Source organism: Toxorhynchites rutilus, chromosome 3 (genome assembly GCF_029784135.1).
Source record: "Toxorhynchites rutilus septentrionalis strain SRP chromosome 3, ASM2978413v1, whole genome shotgun sequence".
NCBI lineage: Eukaryota > Metazoa > Arthropoda > Insecta > Diptera > Culicidae > Toxorhynchites > Toxorhynchites rutilus.
The window spans coordinates 167,518,351-167,544,612 of NC_073746.1; the positions used below are offsets into that span (position 1 = coordinate 167,518,351).

Sequence of the window (26,262 nt, forward strand, 5' to 3'; positions counted from 1 at the left end):
TGTACCGAACACGATTTTTTAAAGCTACTGGTGAAGTTTTGCACGATCTTTTTTATGCGATTTTATGCGGTCCCTATCCCCCGCACAAAAGAAGGTTTGCCTGTATACTAACAACACCTCTGGAAGATTTAAGATTTCCAGTTGGAATAAGCACAATTTTGAAATAAAGTTGTGAACGTAAATTAACTTTCTAGTATTTAATATGTTGAAATAAAAATCCATTTATGCGCAATTCACTTATTTCCTCAATTATTCTAGTAAAATAAGAACAAAGGTCCACGTGGACAACCGGGGGAGGGGTCAAATTGTGCTTTTTCTGTCCACGTGGTATGTGGACAGGCCCTTACAGGACGAATCGAATATGCCGCCGTGTACAGGTCGAACGGCATCATTCGGCATAACGTGGACGCGCCTTAACTTTATAACGAGCCTAAACTTGAAATTGTACGATCGATATTACGCGAGATATTGATCACCAAAGCCAGCTACCAAGAAAATAATGGATTACTTTTTCCCCAACCTAATATGATATACGGAACGTTGTTAATAAATAAACATCATGTAAAAGATACATCTCAAAAAAGAATGTCAATGTTGGCGGATAATGTTGCAACAAAAAACGATCCAGTAAAATGTGCACTTGCTTCGGAGCATCAAAAAAGTATAATTGACAGCTTCATTTTGCGAGCGATCTTCTCTTAATGACTTTTCTATTATTAGATTCCGAACTAAATATAGTATATATCGAAAGGATATCTCTCTGGCCGGTAGAAGCTGTTGTATCATCAAGATTTGATAAACGCTAAAAATGGTTCTCGTTGACGAGCAAAGGATTTTTCTAAAATGGAAGGAGAGAAAGCTGTTGCATCTTCGGTTTGATGACACTATTGTGTTTATTCTTAATTACGATTGTTTATGATGTGATAATGAAAAAAATCACGGGAAGACTCAAGAACAATTATAATACTTTCACATCAAATGCCATAGAATGTACGCGTTACCAACCATTATGGAAATGTATCTCACTTTGCGTTTTTCTTTCATATTCTGGAAGTTTTCTTCTTCTGTTCTTCTTTTTTGGCTTTAGGAAGGTTTAAACTTTCTGGTTGTTTTTATTTTGGAAACTCGTTCTATAAGAAAAACTCTTCAATCGGAAATAAGAAATTGAAAAAATGGTCTATGAAATGAAAATGAAAACTTAAATTGAAACTGATTAGAAAACTGGTTTTGAAACCTAGCGTCCCGTCTTTCGTAACGAACCAAAAGTTTTCTGAAGCGATCATTGTCAAGTCAATGTCATTTCAATACACATGATTTCAATGTTGCTAGAAAGTGTCTATAGAGAACAGTTCTCAACGATATTATACATGAGGGAATACATTTGAAAAAATCTGTTGGATAACGGCGAGAACTCGTCGAGGGTCAAACAAACCAAACCACACTTACTTGGCACCAGGTTGCAGCACGCTGTCTAGTAAACTGTCGTCGCTTAAACTTTTATCGTTGTCCATTGTATCATCTGAAATCCACAAGAAGAAGAACTAGATTAGACACGAAAGTTGTGTTATTATTTGCTATATACTACAATAAGTGAAAATGATGAAACCAATTACCACCATTATTATGTTTCAGAGACGAACCAACAGCGGACTGAAAATCTCTCAAATAAAATACGAAGTGATGTTAGCATAATCAATTGCGTTCAGAAAGTCCACGCAAACAAATATAAACCTTCTGAAATTGACCGAGGATTATCCAGGTGTAGCGTCGGATGGCAAACAAGCACCAATGAAGAGATATACATTTATATTTCCACCAGCATCATGATAATGGTTTTATTTGTTTCCGGTCGAAGTTAGATTAGCTCTCCCTCCCCGCGAATCCTCTCGAACAAAAACGGAAGTTTCTTTTGGTAAAGTGTTTCGCTTAAGCCTAACATGTCTCGGAAGATTGTGGACGAACGGTCATCTGTTGCTCGCTTGTGCCGGATTGATCCAGTCTTGGGGCAAGGATTTGTTGCAATTTGTTTCAATCTCATGCTGAAAAATTATACAGACGCTTGCCTTCACTATGGGACCCGTTCCCGGGCGTACAATAATTAAATAGTGATACCCAAGAAAGGCATTTTAAGTGGGATGATATAAATAAATTGAATGAGTAGCACCATCGTCTAGCAACGGTGTCCAGGAAATGCACGTGATGCCACGTTCCAAGACACACGGACACGAGCAGACTTCAAATGAGGATGGTAAATACCAGTTCCCCGGATAGGAAGTGAGCTGTAATTACGAAGGAAACAGAGTGCAGTTGAATCACCATGTTTAAGGGTAAACTTAAAAGTGGGAAGAGGATATTCCTCATTTTGCAGCGAGAAATAGGAACATGAATTTTAACGGAAGTAAATTGAAATAGATTGAAATGATGGACAATTTGGGGTGGGCGGAAAAATAAACCTAGAGATACTAGTGCTAGTTTATTATTGGATGGATGTCTCGGCTACATTCGGCTACATTCGGCTAGGAATATTTGTGTCTACATTCTCTTACTAACCAGCTCATTTAACAATTTAATATATAGCAAAATAGAAAGAAAGGCGTTAAAGATATTTCTTAGTACAATACTAACCCCCCTCTTCCTAACACACTGGATCAAATGAAGCTGCTGAAGCAGAGAATATTTTAAAGATACATTAAGATTTTATTTTTTTTCTTTTCTTCTCGACGGTGAAGATATATTAATCAGTAAACAATATTTCCGGTGGAGGCGGAAGGCGAAGTATACTGCCAATAGGAGCTCTGATGTTTTTCTGGCATGTTTATTTCCTGCATCAATAAACACATATTTGATGGGCTTTTAATAAGCTTCCAGATCAGGATATTATCTGCTGATACCAGGAAGATTTGTTGGAATATTTTTTCCTGCATTATGTTGTTTGGTTGTTTGTGAATGCATTCGAAATCTATAATAAAAATAATAATAATACTATATAGTTAGTAAAGCCCAAGCTCCCATTGCGACCTTCAGCCTCTGCCCAGTCGTCATGAATATTAGTTCGCGCATCGGGGATGTGCACACAGTGAGAAAAAATAGAACATTGAAGAAAAATGCGAAATATGTTCTGTCGTGAGATCGTTGTAGGCGTTGTTAGTCCAATTCGCGTTGAAGCATTTAGCTTTGTGTTCCAATGGTTCGATGCGAAAATGGTACAGGAGAACTTCGATATAATGTACCCTCGATATAACGTCCCACGATATAACATACACATTTTCAATCTGTGAAAATTCACTTCAGAATCTCCAAGTATCGATTCTATTTCATTAAATAATCCCATCAATCTTACAGATTCACAAAGGTCATTCAGTGGGCTCGGTATAGGTTCCTGAGTTCCATTTATGGAATTGAATTTTTTATAAACATAGTCTCGTGTTTTGAATGTTTCAAAATATGTGTTCACTTGTATTGATGAATAAAGGTACAAATAATTATTTCAAAATTCAATGTCAATATTCTGTTTCATTGTTAGATATTGGTAGCCCTGCATTGTTTATAATTTATTGATTCGAGTTTAATATCAATATGGAATGTGTTCAATGAAAATGGTTTCGAAAGTTCATAAAGAATTTTTTGGGGGAAATGAAAGCGATTTGTTGTTATTTGGACCGCTAATTAAAAAATATTGAGGATAAGAATCAAGGAATGTAGCTAAATCAATTATGCGAAACTACAACCAGGGCCCGAAATCTTCGACGGTGAAAAATGAAGACCGACTCTACTCCCAGTAGCTCCGCTTCGACTAGAGCCGCCTCGGCCCAAAATCTGTTTTTTGTTATCAATACCTTCAAACATTCACGTTTTCTTACTATGAACAACTCGTCATTATAATATCAGAATATTTTCAGACACAATTCTCGTTCTAGATTTTCCAACCAGTTGCAAATAACATGTTTCTCCGTTACATGGAATAAATGATTAATACAGAAAATATAATAGAATAAAGACATCCCTAAATCAGACAATTCCTTCCTCGAGTTCTGCTCTTATCAATACATCCGGCGATCCTTTTTTTGCATAGATAGAAGAAGATATAGGAGCGCGTTTGATCACATTAAAATCCATTTCCAGTTTCGAACAAAGATCAATTTCGTTAGCGCAAACATCAAATGGACTAACAGCACTTGCCACTATGTAACTGTAGAACATATGGGAATTTAATTTTCTGAATTTTCCCTTTTTCCTTCAGAGTTTTCCGAAAATTGTGAATAAATGATAAATGATAAACTGAACACCTAGAGATATGCACAAATGTATGCGAAATTCTCTCAATTGACTAAAAGAGATGCCGCAACATGTTTTATCGTCAGTGATAATGATGATTTTTGATATTATAGTTTTTAAAAGGCAAATTTGGAATACTTAAACTAGAAGCGATCGAACTTACCGTTTGAAGCCTCCAGAAACAATTAAACTAAACTTTCGGTTTTCTGAAACATGTGATATGTGTGATATGGACATGGAGGTTTCAATAGGCAAGGAACGTTTCTAAAGTGATTCAACACTTCTCCCAACTCTCTCAGCGGGGACTGCCACACGAATGAAACGCAAATTTATGCATAACTCGAGAACTAAACATGCAAATCGAGCCAAATATGACATGTGAGGGTTTTTGAGTACGAGAAATGTTTCTATGATGATATGATACCCCTCAGTGCTCCGGAATGGAGAGGGGGTCTCGTATAAATGATACACATATTTCTACAAAACCCAACAATTGAAAATTTTCGAAAAACTCTGAACGAAAATGGGAAAATGGGAAAATTCGAAAAATTCAATTCGCATATGTTCTACAATTACGTAGTGACAAGCGTAGTTAGTCCATTTGATGTTTGCCCTAACGGCATTGATCTTTGTTCGTAAGTCGAAATGGATTTTAATGCGATAAAACGCGATCCTATATCTTTTTCTGTCTGTATAAAAAAATGGATCGCCGAATGTGTTCATAAGAGCACAACTCGAGAAAGGAATTGTCTGATTTAGGGCTGTTTTTATTCTATTACTAGCTGACCCGGCAAACTTCGTCCCGCCCAAAATTTATTTTTTGTTATCTCATCCACGTTTTCTTACTTAGCGCACGTTCATTGGTTCAATCGCAGAACTGTTCATTGATTGATCTTCTAATCTACCCTTTAAAATTATGTTTTACTACAACATTTCAGTACCTCTACCAAAATTCGACATAATAATATCAGGTAATTTTCAGACACAATTCTCGTGCAAAATTTATCATCCCTTTTTTTTATGGGACCCCCTATACTTTCCAGAGGAGGAAGGGGTGTCATACCATCATAGAAACATTTTTCGTACACAAAAACCCTCACATCACAAATTTGGCTCAATTTGCTTGATTAGTTCTCGAGTAATGCAGAAATTTGTGTTTAATTTGTATGGGAGAGGGGGGAGGAGTGTCGAACAACCATAAAAACGTTTATCGATCTCTAAATCCTCTATATGTTTGATTCCATTTGTTTGATTAGTTCTCGAGTTGTTCAGCGACCGCCTCCTTTCCCTCTTTCGAGAGGGAAAAAATGTGTCAAACCACCATAAAAACATTTATTGCTCCCTGAAACCTCCATATGCCTAATATCGTTTCATTTGCTTGATTAAATCTCGAGTAATGCGGAAATTTGTGTCCTCATTTGTATGGCAGCTCCCCCTTAGGGAGTGTCTTACCACCATAGAAACATTTATTGCCCCGAAACCTCCTTATGCCAAATTTTGTTTCATTTGCTTGATTAATGCTCGACAAATGCAGAAATAAAAAAAAGACAGACAGACAGAAATCTATTTATATATATATATACAGGGTTTTCCATTTCGGGCTTCCGAAAGTATACAGCCCTGCGCTGACAACCGTTTGACATAGCTGTCAACCAAAGTGTCATATCGTTAGTTGAATGTCAGCAATTTTACAATATGGATCGTTTTAGCATCGCACAACGTGTTAATTTTGTTAAATTATACTATAAAAATGATAAAAAACCGGCAAATGTTTTTCGAGCATTACGGACGGATTTTGGTCGTCATGGACGGTCTACAGAGCACACAATCGCTAATGTAGTGCGTAAATTCGAACAAACTGGATCCGTAGCGGATATTGTGAAACCTGTGCATCATCGTAATGTGCGTTCGGCTGAAAATATTGCTGCTGTTGCTGCCAGTGTGGAGGATGACCCGAATGTTTCGATTCCACGGCGTGCTCAGCAATTGGGCTTGTCAAACACATCATTGTGGCGAATTTTGCATTTGGACTTGCACCTACATCCATATAAAGTCCAACTGGTACAAAAATTAGAGCGTGGTGACCATGGAATGCGTCGGGCATACGTCGATTGGGTGAACGAACAACAGCAGCAAAATGCTGAATTTTCGCATCAAATTTTCTTCAGCGATGAGGTGCATTTCGAGCTCGGTGGCTATGTGAACACCCAAAATTTCCGTATCTCAGAAAATCAGAAAATCCACACGTGATTGTTGAGAGGCCATTGCATCCGCCAATAGTCACTGTTTGGTGCGCATTATGGTCTGGTGGAGTCATCGGGCCGTATTTCTTTGAAAATGAGGACGGCGAGACGGTAACTGTGAATGGTGAGCGCTATGGCCGCATGTTGACCGATTTTTTTTTGCCACAAATTGAAGATATGGATACGGATGACATGTGGTTTCAGCAGGACGGCGCCACGTGCCACACAACACGACCGAACATGGCCATATTGCAAACGAAATTTGAGGGACGCATAATTTCGCGTTTTGGTGATGTCAATTGGCCGTCCAGATCATACGATTTGAGCCCGCTAGACTTTTTTTGTGGGGTTATGCGAAAGACCGTGTCTATGCCAACTCTCCGCAAACTCTTGAACATTTGAAAGACAACATTCGTGAAGTTATGACCGAGATACCACCCCATATGTGCCGAAAAGTCATCGAAAATTACCTGTTACGGATCAAGGTGTGCGAGGAAGCCCTAGGTAGACATTTGAATGATGTTGTATTTCACACATAATGGCATAAACCAAACCTTAAATTTTAAATAAAAGTTTCATCGAAATTCGAATTCTAAGTGTGTTTTATTTCAATTTACTTTCGGAATTTAAAGTTGGAAAACCCTGTATATAGATATATGTATAAATCTCGAACGAGAATGTTATCTAGGAATTTTATAGTAAAAGATTATTTTAAAGGGTAGATTAGAATCAATGAATAGTTCTGCGATTTGACCTATGAACGTGCGCTTAGTAGGAAAACGTGAAAGTGATAACAATAAATAAATTTTGGGCTTGACGTAGTTCACCGGGTCAGTTAGTCATAAATAAAATTAATTTCTAGTACAAGAGAACTGCTCATGAGTAAATTATGCTTATTGGTTCGATTGAGGTTTGTTAGATAATGTTAATGGATTATACATGCTATCAACATCATTTGCGTTATCCATTTCGAGTCTTCAATATCAGTCGGGGTTGCTTTCATAATTAGCATATAAAAAGAAACAGAATGTAGAATATTGCTAGTTACATATCAGAATCTTTCAAATAAAATTTCTTGTTAATTTTTGAAAACTCCTCTGATCCGCCTTTGTGGATAATTTACATACTCATTGTTCAACCGTTCGTACGTATTGATCCAAATACGCTGGTGCCTTCTTCATGCGACTCCCCTTACAAATCTATTGCAGCCTTACGTGTAGCATCATCTTCAGATTGGTGATGCTTTTTCCAAAGAGACACTTTCATCTTATGCGTTAGGCTAAGGTTACTTTGGATCGGAGTACGCACGAAAATTTGATTGTACGAAGAGAAATAAAAAAAAAAGTTCGATAGAAGCTGACGAATTCGATCGTTGCGGCTTCTCAGACCGTCCAGTTCACACGAATCAATCCGGACAATCCGGAATGTTTCATCACGGGTTGGCGTAGATAATATTTCACCATATCAAGAAACCGCCATGTTTGACGCAAGCAATATTGAATGTTCGCGAATGGTGTAATCGATCGTCGATTTGAATTAGTGGGGATATAATCTAGGCTGGGTATTTCTAGAATAAGGAATCTTGCATTCTTGCATCGGAGATTCTGCTGGATCATTGGATTGCGAGAGAGTTCAATATGGAATCGTTTGTTATGGGAAGGGGATCCCAGAACAGGATAATTCTGGTAATCGCACGTAAGCGTTGTTGATTTTATATACAGGTCGGACTCGATTATCCGGAGTATTGATTTTTTTTTCACTCCGGATAATCGAATTCTCCGGATAATCGAGTCAAAAAAAATATTTTTTATTCGTTTTTTTGCATGTATTTTTTGTTTGTTTTTTGAATATAAAAGAGGAATTTGATTTTTGATTCATCCCATTCAGAAAACACCTTTCTCACATGAAAAAAATAAATTTATCCAGATTCTCTCAGGAGGTGATAGGCGATGATATTTGATGAAAAAAAAATTTTCTACGCATATGTTCGAATTTCAACAACGACAGAGTTATAGAACTTTTTTTTTTTGTTTCGGACTCTGTTACCTCAAACTGGCTCTACATTGAAAAGTAGACAACTCTGTTGCCTTCATTTGAAAGATGAGAAAATTTAGTATAGGATATAGTAGTGGAACATCTAAATTAGTGTATTTCAATAACATTTTGGAAGTGAAAAACTTAAAAGTTAATAATTTTTAATGTGTTATTATTACTTTTATCCTCAAAATTGTACTAATTGGATTGTTCCTATCAATTAAATTGAAGCTCTCAAACCGCTTGTAACAGATCCCCTGTTACGCCCTAGCTGCCCGCATGGACTCTGTGGTTCCTCTCAGGGTCGGCTCAATCACAGCCTATCTAGGTTAACCCGTAAGGGGTTATAAAAAGGGAAAACGCACGTGTCTCTATTGTGTACAACGGCAATTTATTATATTTTTTTATCCTAACCTTCCTATTTCCCTTGTTCCCTACTCTTTTTGTTTCACACGTTACTCACGGTGTTTGTGTATTATAGTGTCTGGGCCCGCTGCTGAATCCTTGCTCTGCTGTGGTACGGTTCCGGTCCGGAACATTATTCCGGTCACGATCCGCTGCTTCACTAGAGACTAATCTCAGGTCTTCTGGGTGGGTTCAGTGTGCTAATGCACCTGCTCGTCCGATTTCCGCTCCTTGCCTGGTGTACAGGAGACGAGAAGTTGGAACCGGACTCGTAGAAAGCACAGGTCCTCACTATCTGCTGCTCAACCGATAGCAAAGCGATACAATTTTCGCTACAGAACTTCCTCCGTAAACGGGGACTTTTGTGCGGTTGGAACGGGAAGGAACGAGTGTTTCTGAGTACGTTCTGTCCGGTGGTTCAAGCTTAAGTGCCCCTCGAGCATGGCGGAACTCTGTCAAACCCGCCAGGTAATATTCGGGTCTGGTTACACCGACTATGGTACACTTTTGCCAACTGTTGCGATGTGGTTTGTGGCGTGTAGTGTTATGTTGGCTGAACATAAATTCTAGTTTGTGTTGTGATAACCCTGTGTCGTCATTTTAATCTAGATAGCTTACATTACTTTTTTTTATAATCCTTTAAGATTTTATTTATTTTAGGTATATGTTTGTTTTTTAATATCCTAGCTAGCTTCGTTTTTTGAATACTGGTGTGTTTTCCTCTGTTATTATATTCACTATTTGCCGTGGGAGGAGACAGAGCCTCGAACAACCCGAGGTGACTTGTCACACGCTCTACAATTTGTTCTTTGACACCCAAATTCTATCTTTCTTAATTTTGCTGCAATATCGATATAAAGAATTCCTGGTAAAAAATCAAGCAAAATCTCCAAAAATCACTATTTTTACCCCACTGTACATGTAATAGCCACTCAAATTTCACCTTAACGTTGAAAGGGTACACTTCTTCTTGAGATAAGACATATTTGAAGTATAAAGAAAAAAAATTCCATACTGTATATAATCGAGTCCAAAATTGTATATAATCGAATCACATATAATCGAGTCTGACCTGTATCAAATGAAAGGGATTGACTAGTAGAGCACAGTTATTTATTAAAAATACAAATCCAAAATGGCCCCCACCACAAAGTGGTATATAAAAAAAATATATATTTTTTTTCAAAACCACATCAATATGGGTATCAAATGAAAGTGTTCGACTAGTAGAACATAGCAGATCATGAAAATAACCGCAAATAACTGATTACTTTTTAATGGTTTCATTCAGCTTGCCCTGTTTGTATGTATGTTTGAGTGTTTGCAGGATTGCCCCACATTAATTGAAATTTGACCCCGTTCCTGATCACTGATTGATCTGAAATTTGGAACACACCTTTAATTATACTGCCATTATGAAACTGCTTGCAAATTCAATTTGGCCCCCCCCCCCTAAAAAATGGCTGAATGGCTTGATATGGAGAATAGACTACATTATGAACAACATAAATTCGAAAAGGTAACCACCACTAATAGTCGACTATGTATTTTTTGCATTCCCCTCAATACAGGGAAACTTCGATATAGCGTACCCTCGATATAACGTACACATTTGCAAAGTCCAAAGAATTAATTTTTTGAATAGTATTTTTCTGAAAGAACAATGAATTATCTGTATTTTGATACTAAAGCTTGGTTTGTACTTTTAACCAATCCCGAAGTACAACTGTTTTGTGATTCCGGATTCTAAATCAACAGTACGAAGAGAAACATCATGAGAAAGGTTGTCTTCGTCTTCTAGTTGAACTTATCCATTAACCTTACTCAAACAGCAACACAATATAGTAATATAAGCTACGTTTCTGAGTTCTTTATTATGTTTCGATATAACGTACAATTCGATACAAGGTACAATTTTGAAAGTAAAATGTACGTTATATCGAAGTTACCCTGCATTGTTATCAAATAAAATGATTTGACTAATAGAATACAGTAAATAATTAAAATATTCCGAAGAAAGTTAGGTAAGAAAGAAAAATTTAAAAAAATGTTGAATGGTTTCATTGTAGAGATACCATTGTAGTATGCTAATGGTGCAGATAATTTACTAAAAACTAGAAAATAAAATAAAAAGCTAGAAAATAATTAGACAAGTAACAGTTAGTAGTTATCACATCCGTTTCTTCATTCATGTTTGTGTTGTTGATAATGTAGTGTATTCTCCAAGTCAAGCCATTCAGTCATTTCTTAGCGGCGAACAAATTGAATTTTTCAAGATCATGGTATACGCAGTTTTATAATGGCAATAGAATTAAAGGTATTGTCGGAGTGGAAATCGTGAACTTCCACCGATTACTCGCAGCAGTACTAAACGCACACACAAAGCGTGATGAGGTACTTTCTCCCGCGAATCTAATGGTCATATAGACATACTCACAACCAAATTGTATGGAACAATTCAATAAAGTTAATAGTCTGAATTTATATCTTGAAGATAAAACACGCGTTTTTCATTTTTTTACCCGCATTTCGCTTACGACAGCTAAATCTCCACGAGTCGAAGATTGATTCCAACATATTGGTCCTTCGAACCGGATAGGGACCGTCGGCGAATAATTTACGCGTTATATCCGTGAATTTCCTGAATCTCTATCCGGATAATCGATCCTAGTGTAGTGGACGTATAATAATCGCAATATGTCGAGAAGTGATAAACCTAGCGTCTCAGACCAAGCTCATGAAGACAATGCCATTGTATTCGGTAAATTATTTCGCGAAAAGAAATCGTTTGACGCGCGGTTGAAACGAGTTGATTATAATGTGAAGAAATTTTGTGAAGAAGGTGAAATTGACGACGTAGACATCCAATCAGTCTACAAAATATATGGAATGGTTATCTGAACGTGCATAAGCGGATGGTAAATGTATGTGCCGATAGTGAAGTGGATACGATTCTTGATGAAATGTCCAATTTCGAAGAAAAATCGATCGAGTTAAAAACCACGCTTCTGAAATTATTGCGAAGAGTCGAACAATCCTCGACACCGCATGGTAGCCACGCTACTGCACAAGTTGGCGCCGACGCCATTCAACAATTGGCTGAACAGCAAGCAGAGTTTCTACGAATCTTTTCATCTACTTTCACCAATCAATCACTAAACGCTACAACCGCTACTGCCAATAGTGATGTTAAATTACCGCGCGTGAATATTCCAATATTCAGTGGAAATTTCCTCGAATGGCAATCGTTTATCGATTTGTTCGAAAGCTCAGTGGACAATAATGCATCGCTACAAGATGGCCAAAAATTGTACTTTCTGAAATCTAACCTAGCTGGTGAGGCAGCTTCGCTAATATCGCACCTCCGCATCGAAGACGTCAACTATTCTACAGCGTTACAAAAATTGAAGGAAAGGTACAATCGCCCGCTAGAGATTGCCGCACAGCACATCCGACGCTTTCTGAAGCAACCAACGTTGACATCAGCTACCGCAACTGGACTAAGGTCATTGCACGACACTTCTGATGAAACAATTCGTGCTCTGAAAGCCATGCAATGCGAAGACCGTGATGTTTGGCTAATGTTCATCATCGAGGAAAAATTAGATCCCGAAACACGGCAGCAGTGGTATCAAAAAAGAGCAGACATGGATATCAACGAGGTCACATTCGATCACCTATTGAATTTGTGGACACCAAAGGCACCGCACTACAATCATTGCAACCAATACGCTCGCAACACTCATTCGCTCAAAATCAAAATCCTAAATTTCGCAGCGCGAATACTCTCGTATCGTCAACTCAAAATAGTGATGAGAAAGTTTGCCAATACTGCTACAAATTACAAATTATTATATTCGCTATATCAGTGTGGTAAATTCTTCCATGCGTCTCCTAAAGATCGACTTTCTTTCGTGCGCAAACAAAATTTGTGTTTCAATTGTTTGAAGGCACATAGAGGCCAGGTGTGTACATCCAGCAGCTGCAGGACGTGCGGAGAATCGCATCACACTCGTTTACATGAGGCTTTCACATCATCAGCATCTCCAGATCAAACGAATCGTACACCATCGCAATACCCGAACTTATCGTCGGCGTCGCAATCGCTTATTTCATCTCTCACGCTGGTCGATAATATCATCGATACGAATGTACTTCTGCTAACCGCTACAGTGAACGTGTATGATAGATACGGTAGACCACATGCTTGTAGAGCAGTTCTCGATTGTGCCTCTCACACAAGCTATATCACGAGTGATCTATGCAGAAAGCTTAATCTGCCAACAACTAGTGTTAACTTCGAATTCAGTGACATTGCTGGCTCGAAAGGTCACGCTAATATGGGTGCACTAGTAACATTTTCATCGCGTTGTTCAAACTATAAAAATGTTGAACCTTGTGTAGTTTTGGATCGTTTAACATCCGAATTGCCGCTAAAACCCATAGACATCAGTCAGTGGCCCATTCCTGATGCCATACACTTGGCTGATCCACAGTTTCATCACCCGAACAAAATCAGTTTGCTATTGGGCCATAAGTTATTTTTCGAATTACTCGAACCAGGCACAATTCGTCTCAGCGCCGATGACTCTCTACCACTGCTACAGAATACCAAGCTCGGCTGGGTAGTATCCGGTGGATTCAAGGAGGCTAATCACAGCAGTGAAGGCGCAGTGTCATCTTGTTTACTGGCTTCTTCTACCGATGATCTCAACAACCAGCTTCAGAAATTTTGGGAGCTGGAACAGTGTAACAAAATATCACCACACTTTACTGATGAGGAGCTTCGCTGTGAGGAACACTTCTCCAAGCACACAACTCGGGCATCAACGGGACAATTTGTTGTTCGACTTCCATTTTCGGAAAATCCATCTGCTCTTGGAAACTCTCGAGAAATTGCAGTGAAACGGTTATTGCATCTCGAACGAAAATTAAATCGGAACCCGCTTTTGAAGCGGCAGTATCATGATTTTCTAAGTGAATATGCACAGCTACGGCATATGTCACTCGCGACAACGCCCGCACCGAATGGTTCTGTGTATCTTCCACACCTTTGCGTTATTAAGGAAGCAAGTTCAACCACAAAGTGTTGTATTCGATGCTTCAGCGAAAACAAGCACCGGACGCTCTCTGAATGACATCCTCCTCACTGGCCCAGTATTGCAGGACTCGCTCATCAATATACTTTTGCGTTTTCGCTTTCCTGCTGTTGTGTTGACCGGCGATATTCAACAAATGTACCGCATGGTGCTGCTTCACGAAAATGATCGTGAATGTCAGCGCATTTTATGGCGTTGGAGTCCTGATAGTCCCATCGAAGAATATAGGTTAAACACCGTCACCTACGGCACCAAAAGCGCGTCTTACTTAGCGACAAAGTGTGTGCAGACGCTTTTATTAGATCATCAGGACAAGTTCCCAGAGGCAACTCAGAAGGCCCTGAAGGGGATGTACATCGACGACGTTCTTGTTGGCGCTGATACCGAGGAAAATGCTAAACTTTTACGCAAGCAACTCTGTGAAGTCTTTTCTGCTGGGAATTTTCACCTCAGTAAATGGGCCTCAAACAGTGTGGCTGCTTTGGAAGGCGTACCGATAACTGATTTGGAGGCAAAGGTTCCGATCGAGCTTGATTCTACAAACAGCATAAAAACCCTTGGAATTCACTGGCAGCCGTGCAGTGACGAGCTCCTGTTTTCGTACTTCCCAACAGAGATCCTTCAGCCCACTAAGCGCATCATCCTGTCGCAAATTGCCAGTCTCTTCGATCCTCTCGGCCTTCTTGCACCAATCGTTATAAAGGCCAAACTGGTGATGCAGCGACTGTGGGAGCTGAGGGTGGCCTGGGACTCCACTCCCCCCGGTGAGTTACTTCATGAATGGCAAGTTTTTGTGCAAAATTTGTTCGCTCTCAAATCATTGCAGGTACCCCGGCGTGTCATCAGTACGGAACGGGCGTCTCGTCTCTACATGCACGGCTACAGTGACGCATCGGAGAAGGCCATGGGAGCGTGTATATATATTCGGAGCGTCGACGCAGCGGGGAACATCAGATCTAGATTATTGTGTGCAAAATCGAAGCTTGCACCCATCGGCAACGGAAGAACCACGATACCGCGTTTGGAGTTGTGCGCCGCTGTTATTCTTGCTAGGCTGTTGAAGAACGTCACCGAAGCTCTCGATGAGCAATTCCATGAAATACATGCTTGGACTGATTCTCAGGTTGTCTTAGCCTGGATAAAAGGAGGTGCATCAAAGTGGAAGACCTTTGTCGCCAAGAGGGTGGCCGAAATAGCGTCCAATCATCCTGCAATTAACTGGAGTCATATAGGGACCGATCTTAATCCAGCAGACCTAATATCCCGTGGGGTCACGCCGAATCAATTAAAGAATAATCCGCTATGGTGGTGTGGGCCCGAATGGACACCAAGTTGCAGTAATCCAGCTTCAGCAGAAATGACGATGACCTCTAAGCAAAAACAAGAGGTAATTCGAGAAGAGCGAATTAAATCCGTAACGCTTATCACTACTTTCTATGAGAATGTCTTTCTCGACGGTATGATGGCGAGATACTACCCCAAGTTGCAAGTCCTCCTTCGTGTTACTGCACGCCTTTTGCGTTTTCGTCATTCGGAAAGATGTGAGCGCTTACTTCCAGCGGAACTCGATCGAGCACTCTCAGTTTATTTGCGCCATGTTCAGAATACGCATTTCAGTGAGGAAATTCAACGTTTGGAGAAAAATAAGAATGTTCCTCTAAATAGCACTCTTCGACAGTTAGATCCCTTCGTCGATAAAGATGGAGTGCTCAGGGTGGGCGGAAGGCTCGAAAAATCTGGACTCTGCTACGACACCAAACACCAAATTTTACTTCCTAGAAATTGTTTACTTACGTCTCTGATACTGGTTGACGTTCACCATAGTCACCATCACTGCGGACCCCAAACATTACTCGCTGTGTCACGACGTCGTTTCTGGATAATTCGAGGAGCAAGCGTAGCAAGAAAGGTATATCGACAATGCATCACATGTGCTCGAGCAAAGCCATCCCCCATCACTCAAAAGATGGGTCAGCTACCTTCCGAACGAGAGCAACCAAGTCCACCGTTCCTGTATACTGGTGTTGATTATGCTGGACCAGTCAACATCGTAGGGCGACGCACGCGAGGGGCAGTGGTGAGGAAGGGATACATTGCCCTATTCGTGTGTCTCTCCATAAAGGCGGTCCATCTGGAAGCTGTGTCGGAACTGAGTAGCGCTGCATTTCTAGCAGCATTCACTCGCTTTTCCAGTCGCTATGGTTTACCAGCGAAGCTGTTTTCGGACAACGCGACTAACTTTCGAGGAGCTGCTAAGCAGCTGAAGGCGATCCATAAATTATTCAATTCTACCGATTACAACCAAGAGGTGACAGATTTCTTAAACAACAAAGGTGTAGAGTGGTGTTTTATACCTGCACGATCCCCACATCACGGCGGCTTGTGGGAAGCTGCGATCAAAAGCGCTAAAACGTTTTTAGGAAAAACTACCAGCAACCATAATTTCACGTACGAGGAATTATCTACACTTCTCTCCCAGGTGGCGGCCACAATGAATTCGCGGCCTTTAACTCCATTATCAACCAATCCCAGCGATCCTCAACCTTTGACACCGGCACATATGCTCATCGGGAGACCACTCACTACGGTTCCAGAAGCCAATCTCTTGGAACGCAACATTTCTTCGATGTCCCGGTGGATCTATATCCAACGACTCGCACAGGAGTTCCGGTGTAGATGGCAAGCAGAATACGTTCGAAACCTGCAGCTTTTAAGCAAGTGGCAACAACCATCGTCGAACATAAAGGTTGGTGATTTCGTGCTCTTAGTGGACGACAATGCGAAATCAAAGCAGTGGCCATTAGGACGGGTATTTGAGGTCTTTCCGGGCGATGATGGTTTGATCCGCGTAGTTATTACAAACGCGTCATTACAAACAGCAAACGGAACGACGCGTCGAGATGTGCGACGAATCCGTGTCCTGCCCATTGACGATGACGAGTTTGTACCAGGTAGATTGGGAGCAGAAATTCCCGATCGGAATTTGGTGGGCGGCATATGTCGGAGTGGAAATCGTGAACTTCCACCGATTACTCGCAGCAGTACTAAACGCACACACAAAGCGTGATGAGGTACTTTCTCCCGCGAATCTAATGGTCATATAGACATACTCACAACCAAATTGTATGGAACAATTCAATAAAGTTAATAGTCTGAATTTATATCTTGAAGATAAAACACGCGTTTTTCATTTTTTTACCTGCATTTCGCTTACGACAGCTAAATCTCCACGAGTCGAAGATTGATTCCAACAGGTATGTTCCAAATTTCAGATCAATCAGTGATCAGGACCGGGTTATAAGCAAAACGTTCAGCAAACTCCATTCATTTATTCATTGAAAATTGATTCAAATGCAAATTCAAACGAATGATAGTCCTACATCTACCTTGCGGTTATAACACAGATATAACCCCCTCTAGTTTTTTTCAAAGTATGTTTCAATTATCAAAATTGCATAGTAGGATGTCATCATTAACTTTCAGAATTGCCCATATGATTTTCATTTACAGAGTGATTGGGGTTGCTCATCGGTGTAATTTTTTATTTTTTATTTAGGTTAATTCTGTATACTCGACTGTGTATCTTTTTCTTTGAAAATTCAGACGTTCGACTTCCGTCACACCATCACGTAAAACTGCACTGAATACGGATTCACAACAAATCATATTTTTCAAGGGATGGACACATTTGTTTCAGAGATTGAAAGGTGTTTTGCCATATACGAAGATAATTCCAAAATAACTGCAGACGATCGAGACGTCGGATGAACGATTTAGCTATTTGCCTCCCTATTGAACTAGATTCCACGGGGCTATGGCTTCCAAACAGAATCATCAACCGTTATCTGTTTGACCCATCTGTTTGAATTCACATTCCTCCCTCACCCCTTTTCAAAAATTGACAAACATAAAGATAAACGTATTCCAAAACAAACTTGCCGGGTACCGCAACTCGAGCAAACTCAGATTAGATTATGAATCAATATGAATGAATGGCAAAACACTAGCGCGAAGTGTAGATGATGACAACAGAAAGACTGTTGCTGCTGCAGCCGAGGAAAACGCCTACGGTGTTATCCACCGCTCAAAGGAAATCCTTTTCATATTTCAAATTTCCCACCGACGTAAGCCATTCTATCTCGAACGATAAAACTCAAATTGAGTCGACCGGCGGAGAATAGGCCACAAAAGCTATCGGAACATAATCGAACGTAGTACAATCAACCCACCCACCCACGCAAACACACATACACACACAGAAAGTTACAACGAACGAAAACCCTGCTTGTGCCACCACCAACAATGATTGTTATCGACAAAAGGTTTCCTATTGAAAATGTGTTTCTTTCAAACCATTCTTTAGTTCTGTGATACATTTAGAATTCTATAAAAAAAGATGGATTTTCTTGTAAAGGGTTAGGGACATGCCAACTAAATATTCGCATTTCTTAGACTCTCCCATTCTTCCCACCCGGAGGAATGGTTGTCGAGTAGCAAACAAAAACGAGAAGAAAACATATTTAAAGATTTCAAACCTACCGACGACAGCTATTTACGAGAAAAATATTGCCTTTAAAAAACATTGCCCTCAGACAAAAGGTCTGAACATTCAAACAAATAAAGACAAATTTCTGCTCTCCATCAAAACTGTCGAGATGGGGAAGCTTTACTTTTTAGCTGAAAAAATAACTGCACACCAACATCCACACCCTTGGGACAGTGAAACAGAAATGTTCATCCATCATAATTTTCAAACTGTATGTCGGGGAGTTCAACGCTCTGTTCAACGAATAAGAAAACAATGCTGCACAATGAAATTCTTTAAGGCTTTCATAAGAATGTACGCAGAGTTTCCGAGTTCGGAGTTCTTCAACAAGTTGCAGTTGCAGGAACTCGGATGCACCTTCCATAAATTGCGGAATCAATCAATCGATTTTCATTCTGCTTTTGTCTTGAAAAAGGCCTGTTAGAAGATGTGATTAATCTCGAAAATAAATTTCCACGCCTCATACTTCAATATTATATATCAGCTGTATGACAAAACCAAACTGCCATCAATCATCAATTCGCACAAATGATTACTGTTCTTCGGCCGTATCAAGTTCAACACTTCGAACGGGTACAAAACCACCCCCTCCAATGGTATGGAACGGTGATCTATAACATTTTATGACACTTTTCATGACGCGTGCTGGAGCATATTGTTTTCCACTTAGATCATGATAGTTACTGTCTGTCTCTCCCCTCTTTATTGGGATAGCCAAAGTGTTCACTTGTAGGTACGTCACCAATAATAATGTGCCCTCGCAATGAAAACAAATGGCTCGCGTCGATGTTTTTATCGGTTTCATTGCGCGGGTGTATTTGTACAGCGCAAAGCGTTTGTGACTCGATCTCGGACTGTGCGCGTTCTCACGTGGCCCTACCAGTGCCAGTATTTAGTAGCTTTCTTATCGATATCCATATCTGAGTGGCTCGCAAAAGTGGCAGATTTATTGCTGTGGGATTTATCGCAAACCACAGTGCTGCTTTTCTGGGCGAGTGTTGAATGTGCTCGAGTGTGGAACTGTGGTAATGAATTTTCCAGGACGAACCATTTTTCCAGCTGAAATTTGATGGTCGTGAGGTTTAGCAGACTCTTGGGGGCGAGCAGCGAGTCACTTACTATGACGTCGACCGGAGCATACATTCTGGGACAATTAAATGTAAGCCATTACCCTGTTGAATGATGTTCGATTATGATCCATCGTCAATGCTTGTTTATGGGTAGTTATTTTATCTACAATATAATTTTATCGGAATTGGCTTGAAATAGCCATAGAAAAAAACATGCTTGTTGTAGGATGTGGTGTAACATTCGTACCCGTATTAAACGTATCAGATTATGGTTGAAAAGTTATTAGATCGCACAGGGGTTAAAACTTAAGTCATAATTTAAAAATAAAAAATAGCAAATTATTGAAGTAAATCCACAGCCCATATAAAAATGATTTAAAACATAGTAAGGCGTCATGCACAAATTACGTAACGTGTGAAGAGGGAAGCGGGGTCGAGGTTGCGTTACTTACTGTGCTTTAGAGATAGGAAATTGCGTTACGTAGGAGGGGAGGGGGTCCAAAATCCGGATTTTTAGCGTTACGTAATTCGTGCACGACGCCTAATGTGAGATGTTTTGCATTCAATTTGCATTCGCTTTTGATATCGAAATATACACTCGAAGAAAAATTAGAACTGGAAAGTGCGCCATCGAAATTTTTAGATGATTTCTAAAACGCCATGACTTCGCCATAATTTTTCGCACGAAAATAAGACCCATTCCATGAGGTTATGCGCCAAAGAACTAGATTTCAAATCTGGTTTTAGGAAATTGAAAACGTTATTTGAATATGCACTAGTTACATCATAAATTCTTTGAAACGAATTTGATTTTTATACACAAACCTTTGAGAGGGAGGAGTTTATATTTAAAATATTATAGGTTTTAAGTTTTTGAGATATATCTGCACTTGCTTAACACGTTGAGTGCCACGGTTTTATAGCAACTCTATGGAAATTTTTAAACGTATTAATGCCATCGTTTTTTATCGTAGTGGAAAGTATTTTTGCTTACAAGCTTATAAGCTTATATTAGTTACCTTTATTATCATATGTGACTAACGGTGGCTGACGTGGCAGTCAACGTGTTAACCAAACTTCAATGTCTATATACTATTGAATGGATAATTATCGGTTTAGGACCATCCCGACTTTATTTAGATTATTTTTATGAACATACCATAAGCAATTAAAATTGCGTCGTTTGTAATGTTTCGCAATCTAGAAGAACATTGAACTCATTTTCCATACAGGTTAGAATATTTTTCTTCAGTTTTTGAAACAATGGAAACGCAAAATGGCGCTAAAACGCTAGAATGAAGAGAGCAAGAGAAGAGTAGATGGGTTTGTGCCTAGGAGGCACGCAAGTACGGGCACGTACGAGAACTTAACGTAGGACTGTGATTGTTTATAGTGATTGCATTTGAATTGAGTTTTTTTATTGTTCAGAAATCTGTAATTTTTACTCTTTTGACACATTAAAAACTTGTTTGGAGAGCCGTTGGTAGCCTTGGGTTTCATTTTGTAATTCATGAGAAAAAAAAGCATTTGAAAAACTGGTATTTTGAAGTGTGGTCACGTTACAAAAATGGAGCATTTTTTTAGTTTATCAGATGAACCTAAGTTCAAACATTGTTATACCTACTTAGGTTTTTCTGAGCAAACAACGAGATTCAACAACCCACAAAATATGGTTAAGATCGGTCCACGAATAGAGGAGTATCAACTGTCTCAAGAAGTTGTTGTCAAGTCACGAAAGTATACGATCCCTTCTAGCGTGGCCTGACAACGCATTGTCTCACCACAAACACTTTTTTTTTTGTGTTTTCATGTATAAAATACACAAAATTATACGATGTTATGATAAAATTGAGAAAATTTTCAACATGAATCATCAGTAGGAGAATATTTTATAGTTAGAATGGCTTGTTGTCAATCAAATACTTTAGTGAAGTGACAACACCTGACTTTTTTTTTTTGCTGTTTCGGACTATTGAACATTAATGATTAATTTAATTAATTTCAGTTTCATTCCAAAACGTACAAATGAACTATCTTCTATGTTTTGTCAACAATAGATGAACGTAGATACCGGAATATAGAATATAATCTTGTTTCGACTTCCGGTTGGCTAATAATAGTATTGGATGACAAAAAATATGGAGAACCCACACGAAATGGATATTGATTGTCCCACCAGCGGAAGTCGAATGTCGTATTCCGATTCCATTTTGGAATCGAGGATGATGACCTCCGGTTCGCTGAAAACGGATCTAAAAGACCGAAAATAGCATGCAATCCCACAATACGATCGGGAATTGTAGTGTTAGGATATATCCACGGGTGCGCGAAGAAGAATTAAAAAAGCCAATAAAGTTTTATAGTGAGCAGATATGATTTGAACGAGAGGGAGATAACTTTAGAGTGCAAAGAACTTAGCGTTAGAGCGACGCGAGAGGAGTTAGACAAAAAAAATGCAAATGCACGTCAACAGTCAACGGTCAAAGTCAACGTAAGAGTCATCTTCAACATGCAAACATAAAGGCTCTTGCACAGGTACGCGCACATGCACACGGATGCATACATAGAGTGAATCAAAAGTTTCTAATAGCAAAATCAAATATGTTCCCCCAGTCGTGAGCGCCGCTCGATCATCCAGACTTGTGCGAGCCATTGATGGCAAGCACCAGAGTGAACGTGTTAAATAATCACGATGTGAAAACTGGAGATCGGTTTAGGACCATCCCGACTTTATTTAGCTTATTTTTATGAATATTCCACAAGCAATTGAAATTGCTTCGTTTGTAATGTTTCGCAATCTAGAAGAACATTGAACTCATTTTCCATACCGGTTAAAGTATTTCTCTTCAGTTTTTGAAGCAATTGAAAAGCAAAATGGCGCTAAAACGCTAGAATGAAGAGAGCAAGAGAAAAGTAGATGGGTCTGGGCCTAGGGCACGTACGAGAACTTGAAGTAGGTAATTGCATTTGAATTGAGTTTTTTTCATTGTTCAGAAATCTGTAATTTTTACTCTTTTGATACATTAAATGGAGGTCCTGGTAAAACAGTTTCTTATATTAACTTATATTATTTAGGATGAGGTAGAATCCGAAACCACATTCTAACATGGACACGAGTGACTCGACACTATTTGGTATTTTTATACCGATTTTCAAAAATGTGCACAAATAAAGTCTTCACCACATTTTTCTTTTATTTATTTAATTATGCAGAAGAGAACAAGGAGTCATCATCAGTGAATTTTTGAACACAAGACTTATTAGCTTGGATCTCCATAGACCATATTGTGGATAAGTATAACATTTTTTACTACGTTGCCACGTTATCAGGAACATTGTTTTTAGAGGGTTGCACAACTTTATAGCCAGGTGATGTATATTAAGTAGTTTAGTCTTTGTTTTCTTAAATTTTTACAAAAATTTATAACTTAAAAACAATGAGACCTCAAAAAATTGATGTCAAAGGATGCAATGTAGGAAAATATAAAAAAGTTGTTGTTAGAAAAACGTTTTCCCTATAAGTGCCTATCTTCCGATGTATGGATGGCTTGTTGGAAATTGTAAGTTTATTCATATATATATACTTTTGGGAATTTAAAAAAAATACGTTTTTGAGAAAAATGAATTTCAATTTTAAAAATAACTTTTTGTCAGCGAAATTTTTTTCCAAAAAAATTTTTGGTATTTTTTCGTAAAAATTTAGTCGTCCATACATCGGAAGATGGGCACTTACAGGGAAATTTTTTTTAACAACAATTTTTTTATATTTTCTTTGAAAAAAAAACAACTAATCTTAATTTTGTTTAAAGTCAAGTTAGCGATATAGTTTTAGATCTATTAAAAATGTGAACTTTTATCAAAGACGTCAACTTTCTATCTATTATAGTTTTTGGAATATAAGTCATTTTCGTATGAAGACTCCTGAAAAAAATATTGTTTTGCTCGTAACATTTGTGTGTGTAAATTATCACGTTTGACATGTTCTTCACATGTTTCCCATTAGAGAAAAGTTAGCAGAGCATGTAAATTGCGATAATTTATACATAAAAATATTAGAATTAAACATTACTAGTATTTTTTCAAAGAAAACTATGAAAAAGTTGTTATTCGAAAAACTTTTTCCATGTAAATGTGCCCATCGTCCGATGTATGGAAAACATGTTGGAAATTGTAAGGGCTATTTATATCTATTTTTTTCAAAATTTTAGAAGGATATGTTTACGAAAAAAATGAATTTAAATTTTCAATATTTTTTTTTTCAATGAAATTTTTTCCAAAAAAAATCTTTGATAATTTTTAATGAAAACCTAAGTAATTTCCTACATTTCATTCTCTGACCATCTTTTTGTGGATGTTATTGTGTTTAAAAAATAAAGTTGAGAAAACTCAAAATTTAAAAAAAAACCTGCCAAAAAAAATATCAGACCTACAAAATTTTAGTCAAAGAATTGAATGTAGGAAATTATTTTGGTTTTCATTAAAAATCATCAAAAAAATTATTGGAAAAAAATTTCACTGAAAAAAAATATTTTGAAAATTAAAATTAATTTTTCACGGAAACATATGCTTTCAAAATTCTGAAAGAAATAGATATAAATAGCCCTTAAAATTTCCAACAAGTTTTCCATACATCGGACGATGGGCACATTTACATGGAAAAAGTTTTTCGAACAACAACATTTTCATGTTTCTCTTTGAAAAATGCTATTAATGTTCAATTCGTAACATTTTTTTGTATAAATTATCGCATTTGAAAACTCTCAATGAATCGTTACATGCCTCATTTTCAATTTCATAGTGTGACCCCCCTATATAGAAATCGAAGACGTAGTCCTACGTCAAATATCACCCTATTATCAAATTGTCAGCTTTGTGACACCTTTCTTTTAACACTACTGAAAATTCGGTAGGAAGCATTTTTGCAAAGTTCTTGCAAGTTTTTTAAAAAAACTGACGACAAAACGACAAAAACAACTTTGGATGTTGATTCATGAATCCCAAGCGGACTCGAAATACACAAGTAAAAGAGATTTCGTTTGTAACTCCTATAACTAATAAAATAAGTAAAAAAAAACTTTTTAAGTTAAACGGTTTCTTTGTGATTAAACATAGCAATGTACTAAAAGCTAGAAAATAATCAGGCATGCTGGTTAACGCTGGTTAACGATTCCATTATATGCCACACGATTTTATTTTAGTCTCATCAATGTCCTAGATTAATGAAGGAAGGGGTGTGATAACTGCTAACTGCTACTTGCTTGCAGAGTATCTAATATAAATAATGCAATGAGAAATGACTATATACTTATACTCCTAAGAAATATAATATATTTCAAGAAACGAAGTTAACTTAAACACTCAGCTGATAGTTTCCGACCTATTACATAAATGGCAGTTAACATAAATTTGAGTTTATTGTATAGTACTAACCTCAAGTTGATACGTGTTGGGATTTCATGAATTCTCACGTTTAGTTCACAAGCTATAATTGTTTCAATTGAAGATTATTTTATGATTTGAAACCAATGTTCATATCTAATTTCCGTTTCTTATTGAAACATCGTCAAACGAATCACTCTTGAAGGAGACTATGCTATTGGATGAAGTCAAGTTTTGTTCAAATGTTCTTGTTTCATTCGCCATCGTACCAACTTTTTGAGTAATAAGAGCGGTTTCGTGATTTTTACACTGTTTGGCCACGTTTCGTTCGATGATCGTTGGTTCGCGCCCGTCATCCGTAGTTAAATCTATGTACCAGATCGGAAACACAACAAGTGATATTTAAAGAATTACATATTGCGAACCTCAGCAGAATGAAATTGTTTTCCTTCGACTATATATAAATCGAAGCACAAATAATTCACTGAAAAATTGATAAGATTATAAAATACAAACAAACACATAAATCTTATATTTTTGTCAGCTAGTGTACATTACTGAACTATCTTTCACTACCTCCCGGAAATGGGGTACCCAGGGAGGAATAAATCTGCAGCAAATTCCATTCTTCGGACACTCATCGAAAATCTGTTGGCCTTCCGTTTTTACGACCTTTAGCATGCGATAAATTTTCCAAGCTCCCTTGTATATGGTAACGTTATCGGATTTAATTTGCATAATTTTACCGCAAAGTGCGGTGACGAATCTACGATGTGTTGCTAGGAATGCTGATGAAAAAAGGGTATATATGCACAGCTTCTGTTGAGTACACCTGATTAATGATTTTACATAAACCGATCCGCAAGCAGAAGTTGAGGACCAGCATGCAGAGTGACTGGTCCACAGAGCCATTGAAGACCATTAAAATGGTTTGGTACTGTACACAGTTTTTATTGAGTATTTGAATACAATAAAATATTTGACGCGCTAGTAATAGAAAAACTGCAATTATGCATCGTAACTTTGCAACTTTGGTTCTTTAAAACACAACAAAAATTTGTTCTGCTATTTTTTCAAATCGATGGAAAGAATCGAAATATTTTCGTCTATAAATTTACCATGTGATCATTATTTCTTGAAACATTGATAAACACTTGTACTGTGCACCGCCGATCTTTTCGTGAAATAAATAATGTTTCCGCCCTTTTGAA

At 38.2% G+C, this 26,262-nt stretch overlaps 1 protein-coding gene across 1 annotated transcript in view; it reads right to left on the minus strand.

The window, feature by feature from the left end:
* The window catches only part of LOC129779036 (U8-agatoxin-Ao1a-like), an 81,589-nt gene that overhangs the window by 23,146 nt on the left and 32,181 nt on the right, over positions 1 to 26,262 (minus strand). Inside the window, exon 2 of the mRNA XM_055786280.1 lies at positions 1,447 to 1,519. Coding sequence (XP_055642255.1) covers positions 1,447 to 1,519 — 73 coding nt within the window. The remainder of the gene's footprint in view (positions 1 to 1,446; positions 1,520 to 26,262) is intronic.